General features: G+C 46.2%; 2 protein-coding genes across 11 annotated transcripts in view; both read right to left on the bottom strand.

Annotated features, from left to right (window-relative positions):
- ZNF528 (zinc finger protein 528) overlaps positions 1-9,728 on the bottom strand; it is a 25,883-nt gene extending 16,155 nt beyond the window's left edge. The window contains exons 1-4 of one of the 9 annotated variants that reach the window (XM_063720279.1): positions 4,511-4,633; positions 3,796-3,954; positions 573-640; positions 298-379 (exon numbers count right to left, since the gene is read on the bottom strand). In XM_063720279.1, the coding sequence (XP_063576349.1) occupies positions 298-355 (58 nt within the window). In that variant the 5' untranslated portion in view covers positions 356-379; positions 573-640; positions 3,796-3,954; positions 4,511-4,633. Of the gene's footprint in view, positions 1-297; positions 380-572; positions 641-3,795; positions 4,049-4,437; positions 4,641-9,611 lie in introns of those variants that run through there. The other 8 variants (XM_063720278.1, XM_009233024.4, XM_009233025.4 and 5 more) reach the window with 8 other exon arrangements.
- The window catches only part of ZNF880 (zinc finger protein 880), a 24,726-nt gene continuing 18,200 nt past the window's right edge, over positions 8,649-15,174 (bottom strand). The window contains exon 4 of one of the 2 annotated variants that reach the window (XM_063720280.1): positions 8,649-9,755. The gene's annotated coding sequence lies outside the window, so the exon portion shown is untranslated. The remainder of the gene's footprint in view (positions 9,756-15,174) is intronic. The other variant, XM_054541154.2, reaches the window with a different exon arrangement.

Below are 15,174 nucleotides of genomic sequence, written 5' to 3'. Positions count from 1 at the left end.
GAACAATCCCTGCTGCCCAGCAGCACTGCCACCACAGGACCCACACCCCGTCTCCATCCATGTCTGCTGAGAGCCCTTCCCAGGACCATGGCCCTGTGCAGCCTCTTCTCAATTTCACGTCACTGGGTCACGGTGAACTGAAATCTCAAGCGGAAATGAAGGGACTGCAAGAAGCCATGGGTAAGTGCAAGCAAATGTGTCAGGCAGGATGCTTCAGAGTCAAAGATTAGCAACTCCAATGCCTGGCATTTCAGGAAGAAATGGAGACAGAACAATCCACTGAGAATATTATCTTACCTGAGTAAGGGCCATTCCTGACTCCTTTTCTTTCCTCTTCCGAGTTGCTTCCTTGCATAATATGTCTCTTTGGAAGTGAATCCTGAATGTCAAAAATATGCTGCTTAGGGCTTAGAATCAACATACCTCCTTCCTGTGCCATAGCCACACACAAAGGGAAGACCTCACCCTGAGGTAATCCTCAAACTTTGACTTTCTACATAGGTCTGATTTAGCCTAACAGAGCAAACAGATGTTAATAATTTTGGAAATTACCCATTATGTGGTTAAGGTACCTCGTCTGTTGAGTGGATTCCTTCTGAGATTTTTTCACTTTATTCTCCCTTTCTTAAAATTTGTGAATCTAAAAAAAAAGCAATTATTCATGTGGTAATAAACTGTGTGATTCCTAAAATCATACTTTGATCAAGCATTTATTTTAAAAATACAAAACGCTCTCAGAAAAGGAAAGGGGGCTGTGTAGTTGCAGTAGAGGGAGCGGGAAGAACAGAGGCAGGAGATGAGGTGAGAGAGGTCCTGGGGAAGCAGATCAGGCAGGGCTGAGCTCTTCAAATATTTTCTCCCACACATCAAAAGAAATTTTGAAACAGTCTATTTCCTCACTCATTTTAAGTAAACATGTCATTTATTTTTACCTTAGAAATTAAAACACAAATAGTATCTCATATGTTTTAAGCACATTCTGACAGGTTTAGTTAATCCCCAGAAAGTACAAGGCGTCTGTCATCTGAGCTATGCAGGTCTGTAGGGAGAACATGTTTGGGGGAGTTCAGGAAGCCTATTTTGGACACGTGGAGGTGGAGATGCCTGTGGATGTCCCAGCAGAGATGTCGAGAACATGACTGGACACAGGATTGTGGAATTCAGAGGAGAGGGGTGGGTGGAGAGGGAAAATGGAGACATGGTGGTGGTGTTTAAAACCATAGATGAGATCAAAAGGAAGAGCAGAGGGTGTCGGCAGACAGAACAGGTTTAAGGACTAAATTGGGTGACATTTCCATATTCAGAGAAGACACTTTGGGAGACACCAGCAGAGGAAACTGATAAGATATGGAAGTAATGAGAAAAATTTTAAACAGATTTTCAAAAACATGAGCAATGTCTTCAAAGCTGAGAAAAAAATAAGAGTGATCAGCTGTGAAACATGCTGCTGAGAGAAAAAGATGGATGAGGACAGAAAATCCAAAGTTGGATTTAAGTAGGGTACAGGGGCTCATGCCTCTAATCCCAGCATGCTGGGACTTCTTTGTAGGAGGATGGCTAGAAGTGAAGAGTTCAAGACCAGCCTGGGCAATGTAGTGAGACTTTGTCTCTAAAAAAAAAAAATTTTTTTTATTCAGCCAGGCAGAGGGACAGGCCCATAGTCCTATCTACTCCGGAGGCTGAGACGGGAGGATTGCTGGAGCCCAGGGGTTTGAGGTTATGGTGAACTATGACTGTGCCACTGCATGCCAGCTTGGGTGACAGAGCAAGACCTTGTCTCTAAAAATTAAATGAATGAATGAATAACTAACTAACTACATTAAGAAACAGAGAAGTCACTGGTGACTCAGATAAAAAAAGGAGCAACGGAATGGTTGGTGTCAAAACCTGATTGGATGGGGTCAAGCAAGAAATGAAGGAGTGACAAAGAGCCTAAACAAGATTTTGGTATATTGTGCTCTTACATGGAGCACAGAAAAGGCATACTTACTACAAGTAAAAATGTAGCTAATACTTTGTTTTTTCTTCTGAGGATGAAATAGTGGAAAAAATAAAGGCATTTGTGTGTGTGTGTGTGTGTGTGTGTGTGTGTGTATTTTAATGGGCAACACCTCCATCTGGGTACACTGACCAAAATAATTCCCTTGAAGTAAAAACTGATGACAGTGTGGAGGAGGGATGCTATGGCATCAGGAGAGTGTGAATGGGGCTGACCTGTGGCACACAGTCTCAGCGTCAGCAGCAGCCAGAAGCAGGGACAGACAATTCCCAGTCACTACTGAGTAAGAACACAGTCCTAGAGACAGGTGGGTGGTCCTGTTGGAAAATTCTTCCCCTTACTGTTTGAGACAGGAAAAAACCACACTGTTTTTACTACTCTCACACCCAAAAGAGAATACCTCACCTCTAGTGATCAAAATGTGTGTGTGGTTGTTGCTACACTGACCAGTTAAACTGAGTAAAATTACAGAACACCCAGGTGCTGTCTGACAAAGAATTGCTTGTTGGTGACAAGTAATTCCCATATTATTTTGGTGACCAGAGATGAGGCATTCTGTGTTGAGTGCTCTTTACTGTGTTCACTGCGAGCACAAAAAAACCTTAGATTTTCCTATCTTATACACTTGCTCACACCCTAGTCCATCCCAAGAAGAGAGTGAACCACACCTGAATGAGCCAAATCACTGCCCTCTGGCAGAATACAGATTACAAGTGGAAGCTAACCTCTGATGCCAGGAATTATAAAATGCACATGCCTTATAAATAGTGTTCCAATTCACATCTTCATGTGTGTGTTTTTTTTTTGTTTTTTTTTTTTTTGAGATGGAGTCTTGCTCTGTCACCTAACCTGGAGTGCAGTGACGCAATCTCGGCTCACTGCAACCTGTGCCTCCCAGGATTAAGTGATTCTCCTGCCTCAGCCTCCCGAGTAGCTGGGATTACAGGCGCAGGCCATCAGGCCCAGCTAATTTTTGTATTTTTACTAGAGATGGGGTTTCACATGTTGGCCAGGCTGGTCTCAACTCCTGACCTCAGGTGATCTGCCCACCTCAGCCTCCCAAAGTAGTGGGATTACACGTGTGAGCCACTGCCCCTAGCCTCATGTGTTTTAAACAAATTTTATATTATAGAAAAATTAATATGTCACAATTCAATCATAATTTCCAATCAACTCACCACTCATCTGTAACCGGGGTCCCCCTCTTTCCTCACTACTGTTTCCCTCCCTCATTCTGTACATATCTCTCATTCTCATCTTTTTTCCCTAGCTCTTTTTTTCTCTTTATTTTCCCCAAGGATTCTGTTCATTTTGAGTCCCTCTCCTCTTCTCTTTGTCCCATTCTTCCCTCTATTCCTTCTCTCCCACCTGTTCTGATCCATTTTTACAACTTGTTTCACCTCCTCGTTGTCCCTAATCTCCATATATTTCTGCCTCTTTCGTCCCACATCTCGGCTCCTCTTGGGCTCTCCCTGTTAAATTCCATCTTCGATGTTACACACCCGTCCCCACTCTCTGGCACCCTTAGATCACAGGCCTCCCCCTGCTGTGGTTCTCCCTCTGTTCTCCTTGTGACCAAGCTGCCCCCTCTGGCTGTCCCAGCACGACGCTGCTCTGTCTGACCTGGCTCCAAATCCCTCCTCCTCTCCCCCACTCTCTGTCTGAGAAGCTTTCCCTATCTTGTTGAACTTCGTCTTTCTACAGACCCAGGTTTTTCTATATTTTTAGTTACTTTTCCCCCCCTGCTATTTTCTCGGCACCTTCTTTCACTGTGTCTCTGCACACCCCTCACTCACCTTCTACTTTGCCATCTGTTAATGGGTCTCTCATTCTTCATTTCTCTTTCAAAATTTCTCTATTTCCTCTGACTCGTTCCCATCTCTTTTTCTCCACACATTCACAGGGAGGGCATTGGAATAAGATGCCCACTTCCAGAAGAGCTCATTTTTGGTGGGCTGGAAGGTGGCCCCAGAGAACACTCAATGTCAGGAGACTAAAGTCACTCCCCACACTCGGGGTCAGGAGAACCAGTGGCTGGGAAAGGGAGGCCTGGGAAACAGACGGTCCAGATTAAGGAGGAAAAAGGCAGGAGTGGGTCAGGAGAGGGGTGGAGTCTGCACAAACCAGGTCCGGGCAGAGGACGAGGCCTCTCGTACCCCATTGGGGCGCTGAGCTCCAGGGACAAAGAAGGGCGAGGCTGGGGGAACGGAGAGTGAGGATTTTACGTGGTGCGGGGCGTGTGTAGGGGTTACTAAAGGATTTGAAGCAGGAAAACCCCACGATAGGAGGTGTCTACGTGGGTATATGACAAAAAGACCGGGCACAGGACCAGACTCCAAGCGATTTTAACACGCAGAAAGCGACTCCCAGACTCTTAAAGGACGTCTGAATTTACTCCAGGTGGAGGGAGCGGTGCCGGGATTTCAAGGTCTGCATACCCCTCAGATCCCGGGTACAGAAGCGCAGAAGAACTGGCCAGCCTAGACTTAATATAGACAAAGGGAAACTCACGCACTGCTGCGAAAACAGTTTCTCCCTGCGATCGGCTTCCGGGTCTACCGGAAACTGCGCTCTAGGCGTTCACCCACCGCGGTCCGCTTCCGGGTTTGCACGAAATTGCGCGCGCATCTTAGAAGCCGGACGGGCTGGGACCAGGGCTGGCCGGGACAAGGCCTGGGCGGGGCCTGCGCTTCAGTTCGCCTGACGCGCCGCGCTTGTTTTCAGGGTTTGGGAGGCAAGATCCGCTGAGCGGTCTGAAAACGGATCTTGCCTGCGCAGAGCAAAATCGGTTGTTGATTATATCCACGAAAATTCCTTCTACTAAAATGAATTTCAAGTCCCACCTACCCTGGAAGCAGAGAGAGAGAGAACAGAGAGAGTAAAGAGAAAGAGAAAAGAAAGAGAAGTTGAAAAAGAGAAAGAAAACTAAGAAAGAAAGAAAAAAAACAAAAATAAATGGACAAGAAAGAAAAGTAAGGAGGGAAGGGAAGGGAGGAAGGGAAGGGAAGCTTTAGGAATTGAATTAACACACTTTGGAATTGTCTGTGAAGGGGTTGCAAGCTCAAATGTGAAATGCAAAACCCTGCCAGGGTGGAATGTTCTATTTCATGCCAGTGCCCCATAAAGAGAAATATTTTCATTTATCTTCCCCATTCACTCAGAGGGTGAAGGTCAACCCTGTGCTCAATTCCAGAGACTTTCCTAGGAACATCATGTTGGGCATGGAGGACTAAGGCCAGTGTGAAGATAAGTTACCAAATGTTTCTTAAAAAAAAAAAAAGCCAATAACTGAAGAATAGTCATAAATGACTTAGTTTTGTTGTTGTTGTTGTTGTTGTTGTTTTGAGACAGAGTCTCCTTCTGTCGCCCAGGCGGGAGTACAGTGGCACGCACCGTACCTCCGCCTCCGGGGTTCAAGTGATTCTCTTGCCCCAGCCTCCAGAGTAGCCACCACGCCCGGTCCAACTTAGTTTTTTAATACTTTTTAAAATTTGAAGACAGGGTCTCTGCCACCCAGGCTGAAATACAGTGGCGCAATCACAGCTCACTGCAACCTTGACTTCCTGGGGTCCTGGGCACCTCCCGTCTCAGCCTCCCGAGTAGCTGTGAGTAAAGGCCTGTGCCTCTCCACTGTGCTAATTTTCTATTGTTTCTTGGTTTGTTTTTAATAGAGATGTAGTCTGGCTTTGTTGCCCAGGCCGGTCTCCAGCTTTTAGCCTCAAGCAGTCTTCCCATCTGCTCCTCCCAAAGTGCTGGGATTATAGGCATGAGTCACCTTGCATGGGAGATAAGGACCCCACATCAGGACCTCATGTTATTTTTGAAACACAAATACATAAGACCCACAAGCAGGCCTACTAGCTGCAGACAGTGGGGTCACCTGAAGAACTTTTCTTTGATCTGAGTACCAACTTCTCACCTACGTCACTGGGATCCTGGACTATGGCACTGCTCCAGGCAGGCTTGGTTATCCTGCTTGAGGCAGCAGTCCTCTTGAGCCTAGTGAAATGCAACTGGCTGTACCTCAGTGATGTTGCCCTGAGATTCTTCCAGTCAAGGTATTACTTCAATCTCCTGAGACCAGCCTCTACCTCCAGATCCAGGGAGGTCACTGCACCCATAAATGGACTAGCTTTATTAAAGGGGATATCTGGGCCAGGCATGGTGGCTCACGCCTGTAATCCCAACACTTTGGGAGGCCGAGGCGGGCAGATCACCTGAGGTCAGGAGTTAGAGTCCAGCCTGACCAACATGGTGAAACCAAGTCTCTACTAAAAATACAAAAAAAAAAAAAAAAAAAAGCCAAGCATGGTGGCACACGCCTGCAGTCCCAGCTACTCGAGAGGCTGAGACAAGAATTGCTTGAATCCGGGAGGTGGAAGTGCAGTAAGCCAAGATTGTGCCCCTGCACTCCAGCCTGGGAGACAGAGCGAGACACCGTCTCAAAAAATATGAAAATAAAAGGGATACCTGGATTGGCGGAGAGACTGTAGGACAGCATTCAAGTGGGGTTGAATTGGCCCAGTTGCATCTGACTTCTCACTTGTAGTTCCCAAGAATGAATATAGAATGTGCTGGAAAAGCAACATCCTGAGAGGAAGGGACCGGTAAGAAAAGGACAGGATGTGTTCCAGACCCCCAGAACAGGATCCCCTTTGTTGCTTTAGGCCAATGTGCCATGCATCCCTGGAGCATGAAACCCAGGATGGGCCGTCTTCCAGCCTCTCACAGCTGTGATGCAAGTTGAACACATACAGAGAGACTGCATCTGCACTGGGTGGTTTTCCTGAGCCTTGGGGAGCAGAACGCACGAATCCCAGGCGTCTGCCGATCTATATGTAACAAATTCACTTCGTGTAACTTACTGTGTGTGCGTGAGATTATCTCTCACTCAACTCAGACACATTGGCAACCAGTGTGCAGTGAACCTGCTTCACAAGCAAGGATATGGAGAAACTATGTTCGTACGTTTTGTGGGAATCTGAAATACTGCAGTCAGTATGGAAAACAGTATCATGGGAAACTTCCTCAACTCAAGATCACCTACCAACCCTTACAGAATCATCATACATACTGGTGAAAGCATAAAGTTTCCCCTAGAGGTTGGGATGAGGGCAAGGATGTCCCCTCTTATCACTACTATTCCACACAATATGAAAGGTTCCAGCCAATGAAATAAAGGAAAAGGAAATAAAAGTGACAGGCTGGGTGTGGTGTCTGAGGCCTGTAATCACAGGGCTTTGGGAGGCTGGGGAAGGGGGGTGGCCTGAGGACAGGAGAAAAAAAATAAGTGTACCAACAGAAAATATGCTGGTTGTGCAGGCTAATACCTTTCCCAAAGGAAGGTAGCTTCATCCCTATAACCTGTGTTACTGGATATGTCAAAAGGGAGTTTGCAAATGTGGTCTAGTTAAGGATCTTTAGATAGACATTATCCTGAATTATATGGTCAAAGTGATAGAATCACAAGGTTCAATATCAGAAGGGTGCAGGTGGACGCAAAGGGACAGAGACAGTGGTGATGTGTTGAAAATAGAGGGATAAAGAGATTTTTTTCTCACCTTTAAAGATGGAGGAAGTGGACCATGAGTCAAAGGATGTAAGTGGCCTCTGGAACATACAAAGGGTAAGGAAACAAATTCTCCCCTGGAGATTCATGAAGAATCACAGAACTATGGACCCATATTAGATATGTGACTTGCAGAATTATAAAAGAATAAATTTTTCTTGTTTTAAGCCAATCACTGTGTATAGCAATAGGAAACTGATGAAATGATTTTATGTAGAAAATTCCAAAAAAATCTACAAAAATCTCTAGAACAAGAAAAATGTAAAGGTAGCAAAGTATAAGTTCAACCTACAAAAATATATATTTCATCAGCCAGGCATGGTGGCTCATGCCTGTAATCCCAGCACTTTGGGAGGCCGAGGCAGGCAGATCACCCAAGCTCAGGAGTTTGAGACCAGGCTGGGTAACATGGTGAAACCCCATCTCTACAAAACACTAAAATTTAACAGGCCATGGTGGCACATGCCTGCAGTGCCAGCTACTGGGGAAGCTGAGGTGGGAGGATGACTTAAGCCTGCAGGACAGAGGTTGCAGTAGCTGAGATTGCTCCACTGCACTCCAGCCTGGATGACAGAGTAAGGCCCTGTCTCAAAATAATAATAATCTTGTATATTTCTATACAATTTACACATGAAACACCTGATATTAAAAATAAAATACTATGTATGATTGTTCCATTAAGAAAAAGGTCAAAGAGGCCGGGTGCAGTGGCTTACACCTGTAATCCCAGCAATTTGGGAGGCCAAGGCAGGTGGACTACGAGGTCAGGAGATCGAGACTATCCTGGCTAACACGGCAAAACCCCATCTCTACTAAGAAAATACAAAAAAAATTAGCCAAGCGTGGTGGCAGGTGCCTGTAGTCCCAGCTACTGGGGAGGCCGAGGCAGGAGAATGGCATGAACTCAGGAGGCGGAGCTTGCAGTGAGCCGAGATGGCACCACTGCACTCCAGCCTGGGCAACAGAGCGAGACTCTGTCTCAAAAAAAAAGGGTCAAAGAAATACATGTGAAACAAAACATTCATAGAACTGTTATGTTACAACTACCAAATGCTGATAAAAGAAATCAAAGACAGCAAATAGAGACATATACCATATACATTTATTGGAAGACTCCATATAAAACAATATGAATTACACAAATCTGACACATAGGGTTAATACCTTTCCTAATTAAGGCATTCTGCAGATACTAACAAGGTTAGCAGTTATGTAGAAAGACAAAAAACCCAAACACCTAAAATAGCTAAAACATCTGACCACCAACAACAAAAGATTGGTATCACTTCATGTGATTTCAAGTCTTCTAATACAGTAAAAATATTTTTTCCCTTTCTCATATTTACAGTAAACCTAGTTTGTACTTGTCATTGTCTCAGAGCAAGAACCTGTCCCAGAAAAGAAAAAAAAAGGGAAAATTTCCATTCAAAACTAACAGGATTTAGGCCAGGCGTGGTGGCTCACACCTGTAATGCCAGCACTTTGGGAGGCTGAGGCGGGTAGATCAACTGAGGACAGGAGTTCGAGACCAGCCTGGCCAACTTGGTGAAACCCCATCTCTACTAAAAATACAAAAATTAGCCAAGGATGGTGGCAGGCACCAGTAATCCCAGCTACTCAGGAGGCTGAGGCAGGAGACTAGCTTAAACTTGGGAGGCAGAGGTTGCAGTGAGCCGAGATTGCGCCACTGCACTCCAGCCTGGGCAACAGAGTGAGACTCTGTCTCAGAAAAGAAAAGAAAAAAAAAAAAAAAACTAACAGGATTTATACTATTGGTTTTCCACAGAATTATCCCAGTTGCAGAGTTTCCCAAACACTATTTATTAGTGTGGCTTTGCAGGGTGCATTGGCTCACACCTGTAATCCCACCAGTTTGGGAGGCAGAGGAAGGAGGATGACTTGAGTCCAGGAGTTCCAGGCTGCAGTGAGCTATGATTGCCACTGCACTCCAACCTGGCTAACAGAGCAAGACCCTGTCTCTCAAAGAAAAAAAAAAAAAAATTATACAGCTTCAGCTTCCACTCTGCCCATCTGAGCTCTTACCTGTGTTCACACCTTTGATCCATTCCCTCCCATCTGGATTTTTTGCTATTTTCCTTTCACTCTGCAGAGTTCAGGGCTCTCTCCTTTGCTCCCATGTGGGCGGCAAGCCACCCAGGCGCCGAGGCAAGAGACAGATGACACGAGCTGTTCCAGTATAATAAAATATAAAACAAGAATAGTTACACCAGATATAGATCTTAGATATGATTATATATGAATATCATTAATCATTAGTTTGTAGCAATTACTTCTTATTCCAATATTATAATAATCCTCGCTCTATAATCATAGCCTAGGAAAAACCAGGCCATACAGAGATAGGAGCTGAGGGGACATAGTGAGGTGTGACCAGAAGACGAGTGTGAGCCTTCTGTTATGCCCAGACAGGGCCACCAGAGGGCTCCTTGTTCTAGTGGTAATGCCAGCATCTGGGAAGACGCCTGTTGCCAGGCAGACTGTGGTCCAGCGGTAGCATAAGTGTCAAGGGAAAACACCCGCTACTTAGCAGACTGGGAAAGGTGGGAGGGAGTCTTCCTTTCCCCGGGGGAGTTTAGAGAAGACTCTGCTCCTCCACCTCTTGTGGAGGGCCTGACTTCAGTCAGGCTCACCCGCAGTTATCTGGAGGCCTAACAGTCTCCCTGTGATGCTGTGCTTCAGTGGTCACACTCCTAGTCCGCCTTCATGTTCCATCCTGTACGCCTGGCTCTGCCTTCTAGATAGCAGTAGTAAATTAGTGAAAGTACTAATAGTCCCTGATATGCAGAAATAATGGCGTCAGCTGTCTTTCTGTCTGTCTCCTCTCCCTCTCTACCTCGGCTCCCAGGCAGGGAAGGGCCCCCTGTCCAGTGGACACGTGACCCACATGACCTTACCTATCATTGGAGGTGACTCACATTCTTTACCCTGCCCCTTCTGCCTTGTATCCAATAACTAACAGCACAGCCAGACATTCGGGGCCACTACCGGTCTCTGCGCATTGGTGGTAGTGGTCCCCCACGCCCAGCTGCCTTTTCTCTTATCTCTTTGTCTTGTGTCTTTATTTCTACACTCTCTCATCACCGCACACAGGGAGAGACCCACCGACCCTGTGGGGCTGGTCCCTACACTCCTGCATAGAGATAATACTCAGGTCAGGAAGGCAGATTCCTGTTTATAAAAAAAGAGAACCAAGGTGTACTGTGGCAACTTTAAAACTCAAGCCCTGGGCTGGGTGCAGTGGCCCACACCTGTAATCCCAGTACTTTGGGATGCCGAGGCAGGTAGATCACTTGAGGTTGGAGTTCGAGACCAGCCTGGCCAACGTGGCAATACACTGTCTCTACTAAAAATATAAAAATTAGCCAGGTGTGGTGGCAGATGCCTGTAATCCCAGCTACCTGGGAGTCTGAGGCAGGAGAATCACTTGAACCTGGGAGGTGGAGGTTGCAGTGAGCTGAGATAGCACCACTGCACTCTAGCCTGGGTGACAGAGCAAGGCTCCATCAAAGTGAAAGAAAGAAAAGAAAAGAAAGAGAGAGAGAAAGGAAAGAAAGAAAGAAAAGAAAGAAAGAGAAAGAAAGAAAGAGAGAGAGAAAGGGAGGAAGGGAGGAGAGAAAGAGAAAGAAAGTCAGTCCATGGTTTCCAAAACATACTTCTGTTTCCATTAATTTATTAGGAATGCTCTTCCATCTGGCTGTTGATCTGTGTCCTGTGTAACATCCTTTATAACAAATGGTACACCTAAGTAAATTGTTTCTCCAAGTTGTGTAAATCTCTCTGGCAATAGCAAATTCTGGGGGCAGTTTTGTGCAACTGAGCCCTCAGCCTCCTGTGAGATCTAATGCTAACTCCCTATAAATGGTATCAAATTGAGCTCAATTAGAGAACACCCAGTTTTTATCTGATGAAAAATTGCTTGTTGGTGGGAAGTAATCCCCTCACATTTTGATGACCGGAGATGAGGCATTCTGTGTTGAGCATTCACTATTGTGTTGATTGTGAGAGTAGAAAAAACACTTTGGTTTTTCCTCCTATCTTATACACTCGCCCACACCCTGCCCCATCCCAGAAGTGAAGATAGTGACCCACACCTGAATGAGTCAAGTCACTGCCATCTGGCAGAATAAGGACAGCAAATGGAAGCTAACCTCTGATACCAAGAATTATGAAATGCACATGCCTTATAGACAGTTTTCCAATTCTCATCTTCATCTGTATATTTTAAACAAATTTTGTTTATTATACAGAAATTAATCATAATATCCCATCAATTCATCATTCATCTGGACTGAGTGTCCCCCCCTTTCCTCATTACTGTGTGTTTCTCTACCTACCTGTCATTCTCACCTTCTTTTCCTAGCTTTTTTTTCTCTTTATTTTTCCCTTAGGGTTCTCATTTCAAGCCCTTCTTCCTTCTCCCGCTCTTCCCTCTATTCCTTCTCTTCCAAATGTTCTGCTCCTTTCTCACTTCTTTCACCTCTTATTCTTCTTTCTGCACAATATTTGTCTCCAATCTTCATACAGTTCTGCCTCTTTCTTCCCCCGTCTCTGCTGCCCCCAGCTTCCCCTGTTAAATCCCCTCTTCCCTGCTATACCCACCTGTCCCCTCTCTGGCATCCCCAGATCCCAGGTCTCCCCAGGCTGTGGTTCTCCCTCTGCTCTCCTTGTCACCAGCTGCCCCCTCTTGCTCTCCCAGCACCATGCTGCTCTGTCTGCCCTGGCTCCAAATCCCTCCTTCTCTCCCCAACTCTCCATCTGAGGAGCCTCCCCCTTTCTGCCCCTCTCCCTATCTTGCTGAGCTTTATCTCTCTAGAAACCCAGTTTTTCTCTAAATTTCTCTAGTTGCTTTTCTCCCCCTGCTCCTTTCTAGGCATCTTCATGCACTGTCTCTGCAAATCCCTCATCCACCATCTACTTTCCCATCTGTTTTTTTGTTTTGTTTTGTTTTTGTTTTTTGAGATGGAGTTTCGCTCTTGTCGCCCAGGCTGGAGTGCAATGGTGCGATCTTGGCTCACCGCAACCTCTGCCTCCCAGGTAAAAGCGATTCTCCTGCCTCAGCCTCCAGAGTAGCTGGGATTACAGGCATTTGCCACCACGCCTGGCTAATTTTGTATTTTTTAGAGACAGGGTTTCTCCATGTTGGTCAGGCTGGTCTTGAACTCCCCGACCTCACGTGATCTGCCCGCCTCAGCCTCCCAAAGTGCTGGGATTACAGGTGTGAGCCATCGCACCCAGCTGCCATCTGTTTATGGGTCTCCTTCATTCTTCTTTCCCATTTCACCATTTTTCTATTTCCTCTCCTCCACACATTCACAGGGAGGGGATTGGAGTCAGATCCCCACCTCAAGAGCACATTTTCTGTGGGATGGAATTTGGGACAAGGGAAACCTTAATGTCCTGAGATAGAAGTCACGTCCCCACAATCGATATCAGGAGAAGGGGAGGCCTGGGGAGCAGAAGGGCTCCCGATCAAGGAGGAAAAAGGCAGGAGAAAATCAGGAGAGGGGCAGGGTCTGCAGGATCCCAGGACCAGGAAGAGTACACGGCCTCCCTCGGACTGGGGCTGCATCGCTGCACTCCAGAGCTGGTGAGGGAGCGGATGGGAAGCGCCCAGGGCAGGAATCAACCTTGCGGTGAGGACCTTAAAAAAGGTGCGGGCCAGTGTAGGGGACACTGAAGGATTGGAGGCAGGAAATCTCCACGATAAGAGCTGTCTATATGGCCCTGTGGCAGAAGCACGGAGGACACAACCCCGTGGAACTGAGTCCATTAAACCTCTTTGTCTTCATAAATTACCCAGTCTTGGGTATTTCTTTATTAGCAGCATGAGAACAAACTAATAGAGTAAATTGGTAACAGTAGAGTGGGGTGCTGCTATAAGGATACCTCAAAATGTGGAAGCAAATTTGGAACTGGGTAACAGGCAAAGGCTGGAACAGTTTGGAGGGCTCAAAAGAAGACAGGAAGATGTGGGAAAGTTTGAAGCTTCCTAGAAAATGGTTGTTGAATGGTTCTGACCAAAAAGTCCAGGCTGAAGGTGGTCTCAGATGGAGATTAGGAACTTTATTGGAACTGGAGCAGAGGTGAGCTGCAGGGGCGGAGCCCTCATGGAGAACCTCTGCTAGAGCAGTACAGAAGTAAAATGTTGGGTTGGAGCCCCTACACAGACTACTCACTGGGACACTGCCTAGTAAAGCTGTGAGAAAAGGGCCACCCTCCTCCAGACCCCAGAATGGTAGATTCACTGACAGCTTGCACCATGTGCCTGGAAAAGTAGCAGACACTCAACACCAGCCTGTGAAAGCAGCCAGGAGAGGAGCTATACCCTGCAAAGTCACAGGGGTAGAGATGGGTTCCCTGCAAGACCATGGGAACCCAACTCTTGCATCAGTGTGACCTGGATGTGAGACACGGAGTCAAGAGATCATTTTGGAGCTTTAAGATTTGACTGCCCTGCTGGATTTCAGATTTGCATGGGGCCTGTGACCTGTTTTGGCCAATTTCTCCCATTTGGAATGGGTGTTATTTACCCAATGCCTGTGCCTCCACTGTACCTAGGAAATAACTAACTTGCTTTTTATTTTACAGGCTCATAAACAGAAGAGACTTGTTTGTCTCAGATGAAACTTTGGACTGTGGACTTTTGAGTTCATGCTGAAATAAGTTAAGACTTTGGGGGACTGTTGGGAAGGCATGATTGGTTTTGAAATGTGAGGATGTGAGATTTGGGAAGGACTAGGGGCAAAATGATATGGTTTGGCTGTGTCCCCACCAAATCTCATCTTGAATTGTAGCTTCCATGATCCCCACATGTTGTGGGAGGGACCCGGTGGGAGGTAACTGAATCATGGGGGTGGGATTTTCCCGTGCTGTTCTCATGATAGTGAATAAATCTCATGAGATCTTATGGTTTTATAAAGGTCAGTTTCCCTGCATAGGCTCTCTCTTGCCTGCCACCATGTAAGACATGCATTTGCTCCTCCTTCAACTTCTGCCATGATTGTGAGGTCTCTGTAGCCCTGTGAACTGTGAGTCCATTAAACTTCTTTTTCTTTATAAATTACCCAGTCTTGGGTATGTCTGTATTAGCAGCATGAGAACAGACTAATACAACATCCCAGGCTGCTCACCTATCCCTGTTCTCCAATTTGGACCAGCTGGGGAAGTCCATCATCCTTCTTTCCCCAGAAAGCCTCATGTAAATGTTTATGCAGTAAACATTTGCAGACCATATCAGTGTATGGCATCATCATTCTCAATATCTAACACAAACTTTAGGTGGACTTCAAACAAATTCCAGTACAGCAGTCAAAAGTTCAAATTATCGGCCAAGTGTGGTAGCTCACGCCTGTAATCTCAGTACTTTGGGAGTCTGAGGCGGGTGGATCATGAGGTCAAGAGATCAAGACCATCCTGGCCAACATGGTGAAACCCCGTCTCTATTAAGAATACAAAAATTAGCTGGGCGTGGTGGTACACACTTGTAGTCCCAGGTACTCATGAGGCTGAGGCAGCCATTTGAACCCAGGAGGCGGAGGTTGCCATGAGCCGAGATCGCGCCACTGCACTCCAGCCTGGTGACAGA

The sequence above is a fragment of the Pongo abelii genome, chromosome 20 (assembly GCF_028885655.2).
Source record: "Pongo abelii isolate AG06213 chromosome 20, NHGRI_mPonAbe1-v2.0_pri, whole genome shotgun sequence".
Taxonomy (NCBI): Eukaryota; Metazoa; Chordata; class Mammalia; order Primates; family Hominidae; genus Pongo; species Pongo abelii.
This window is presented reverse-complemented; position numbering and strand designations above follow the sequence as displayed.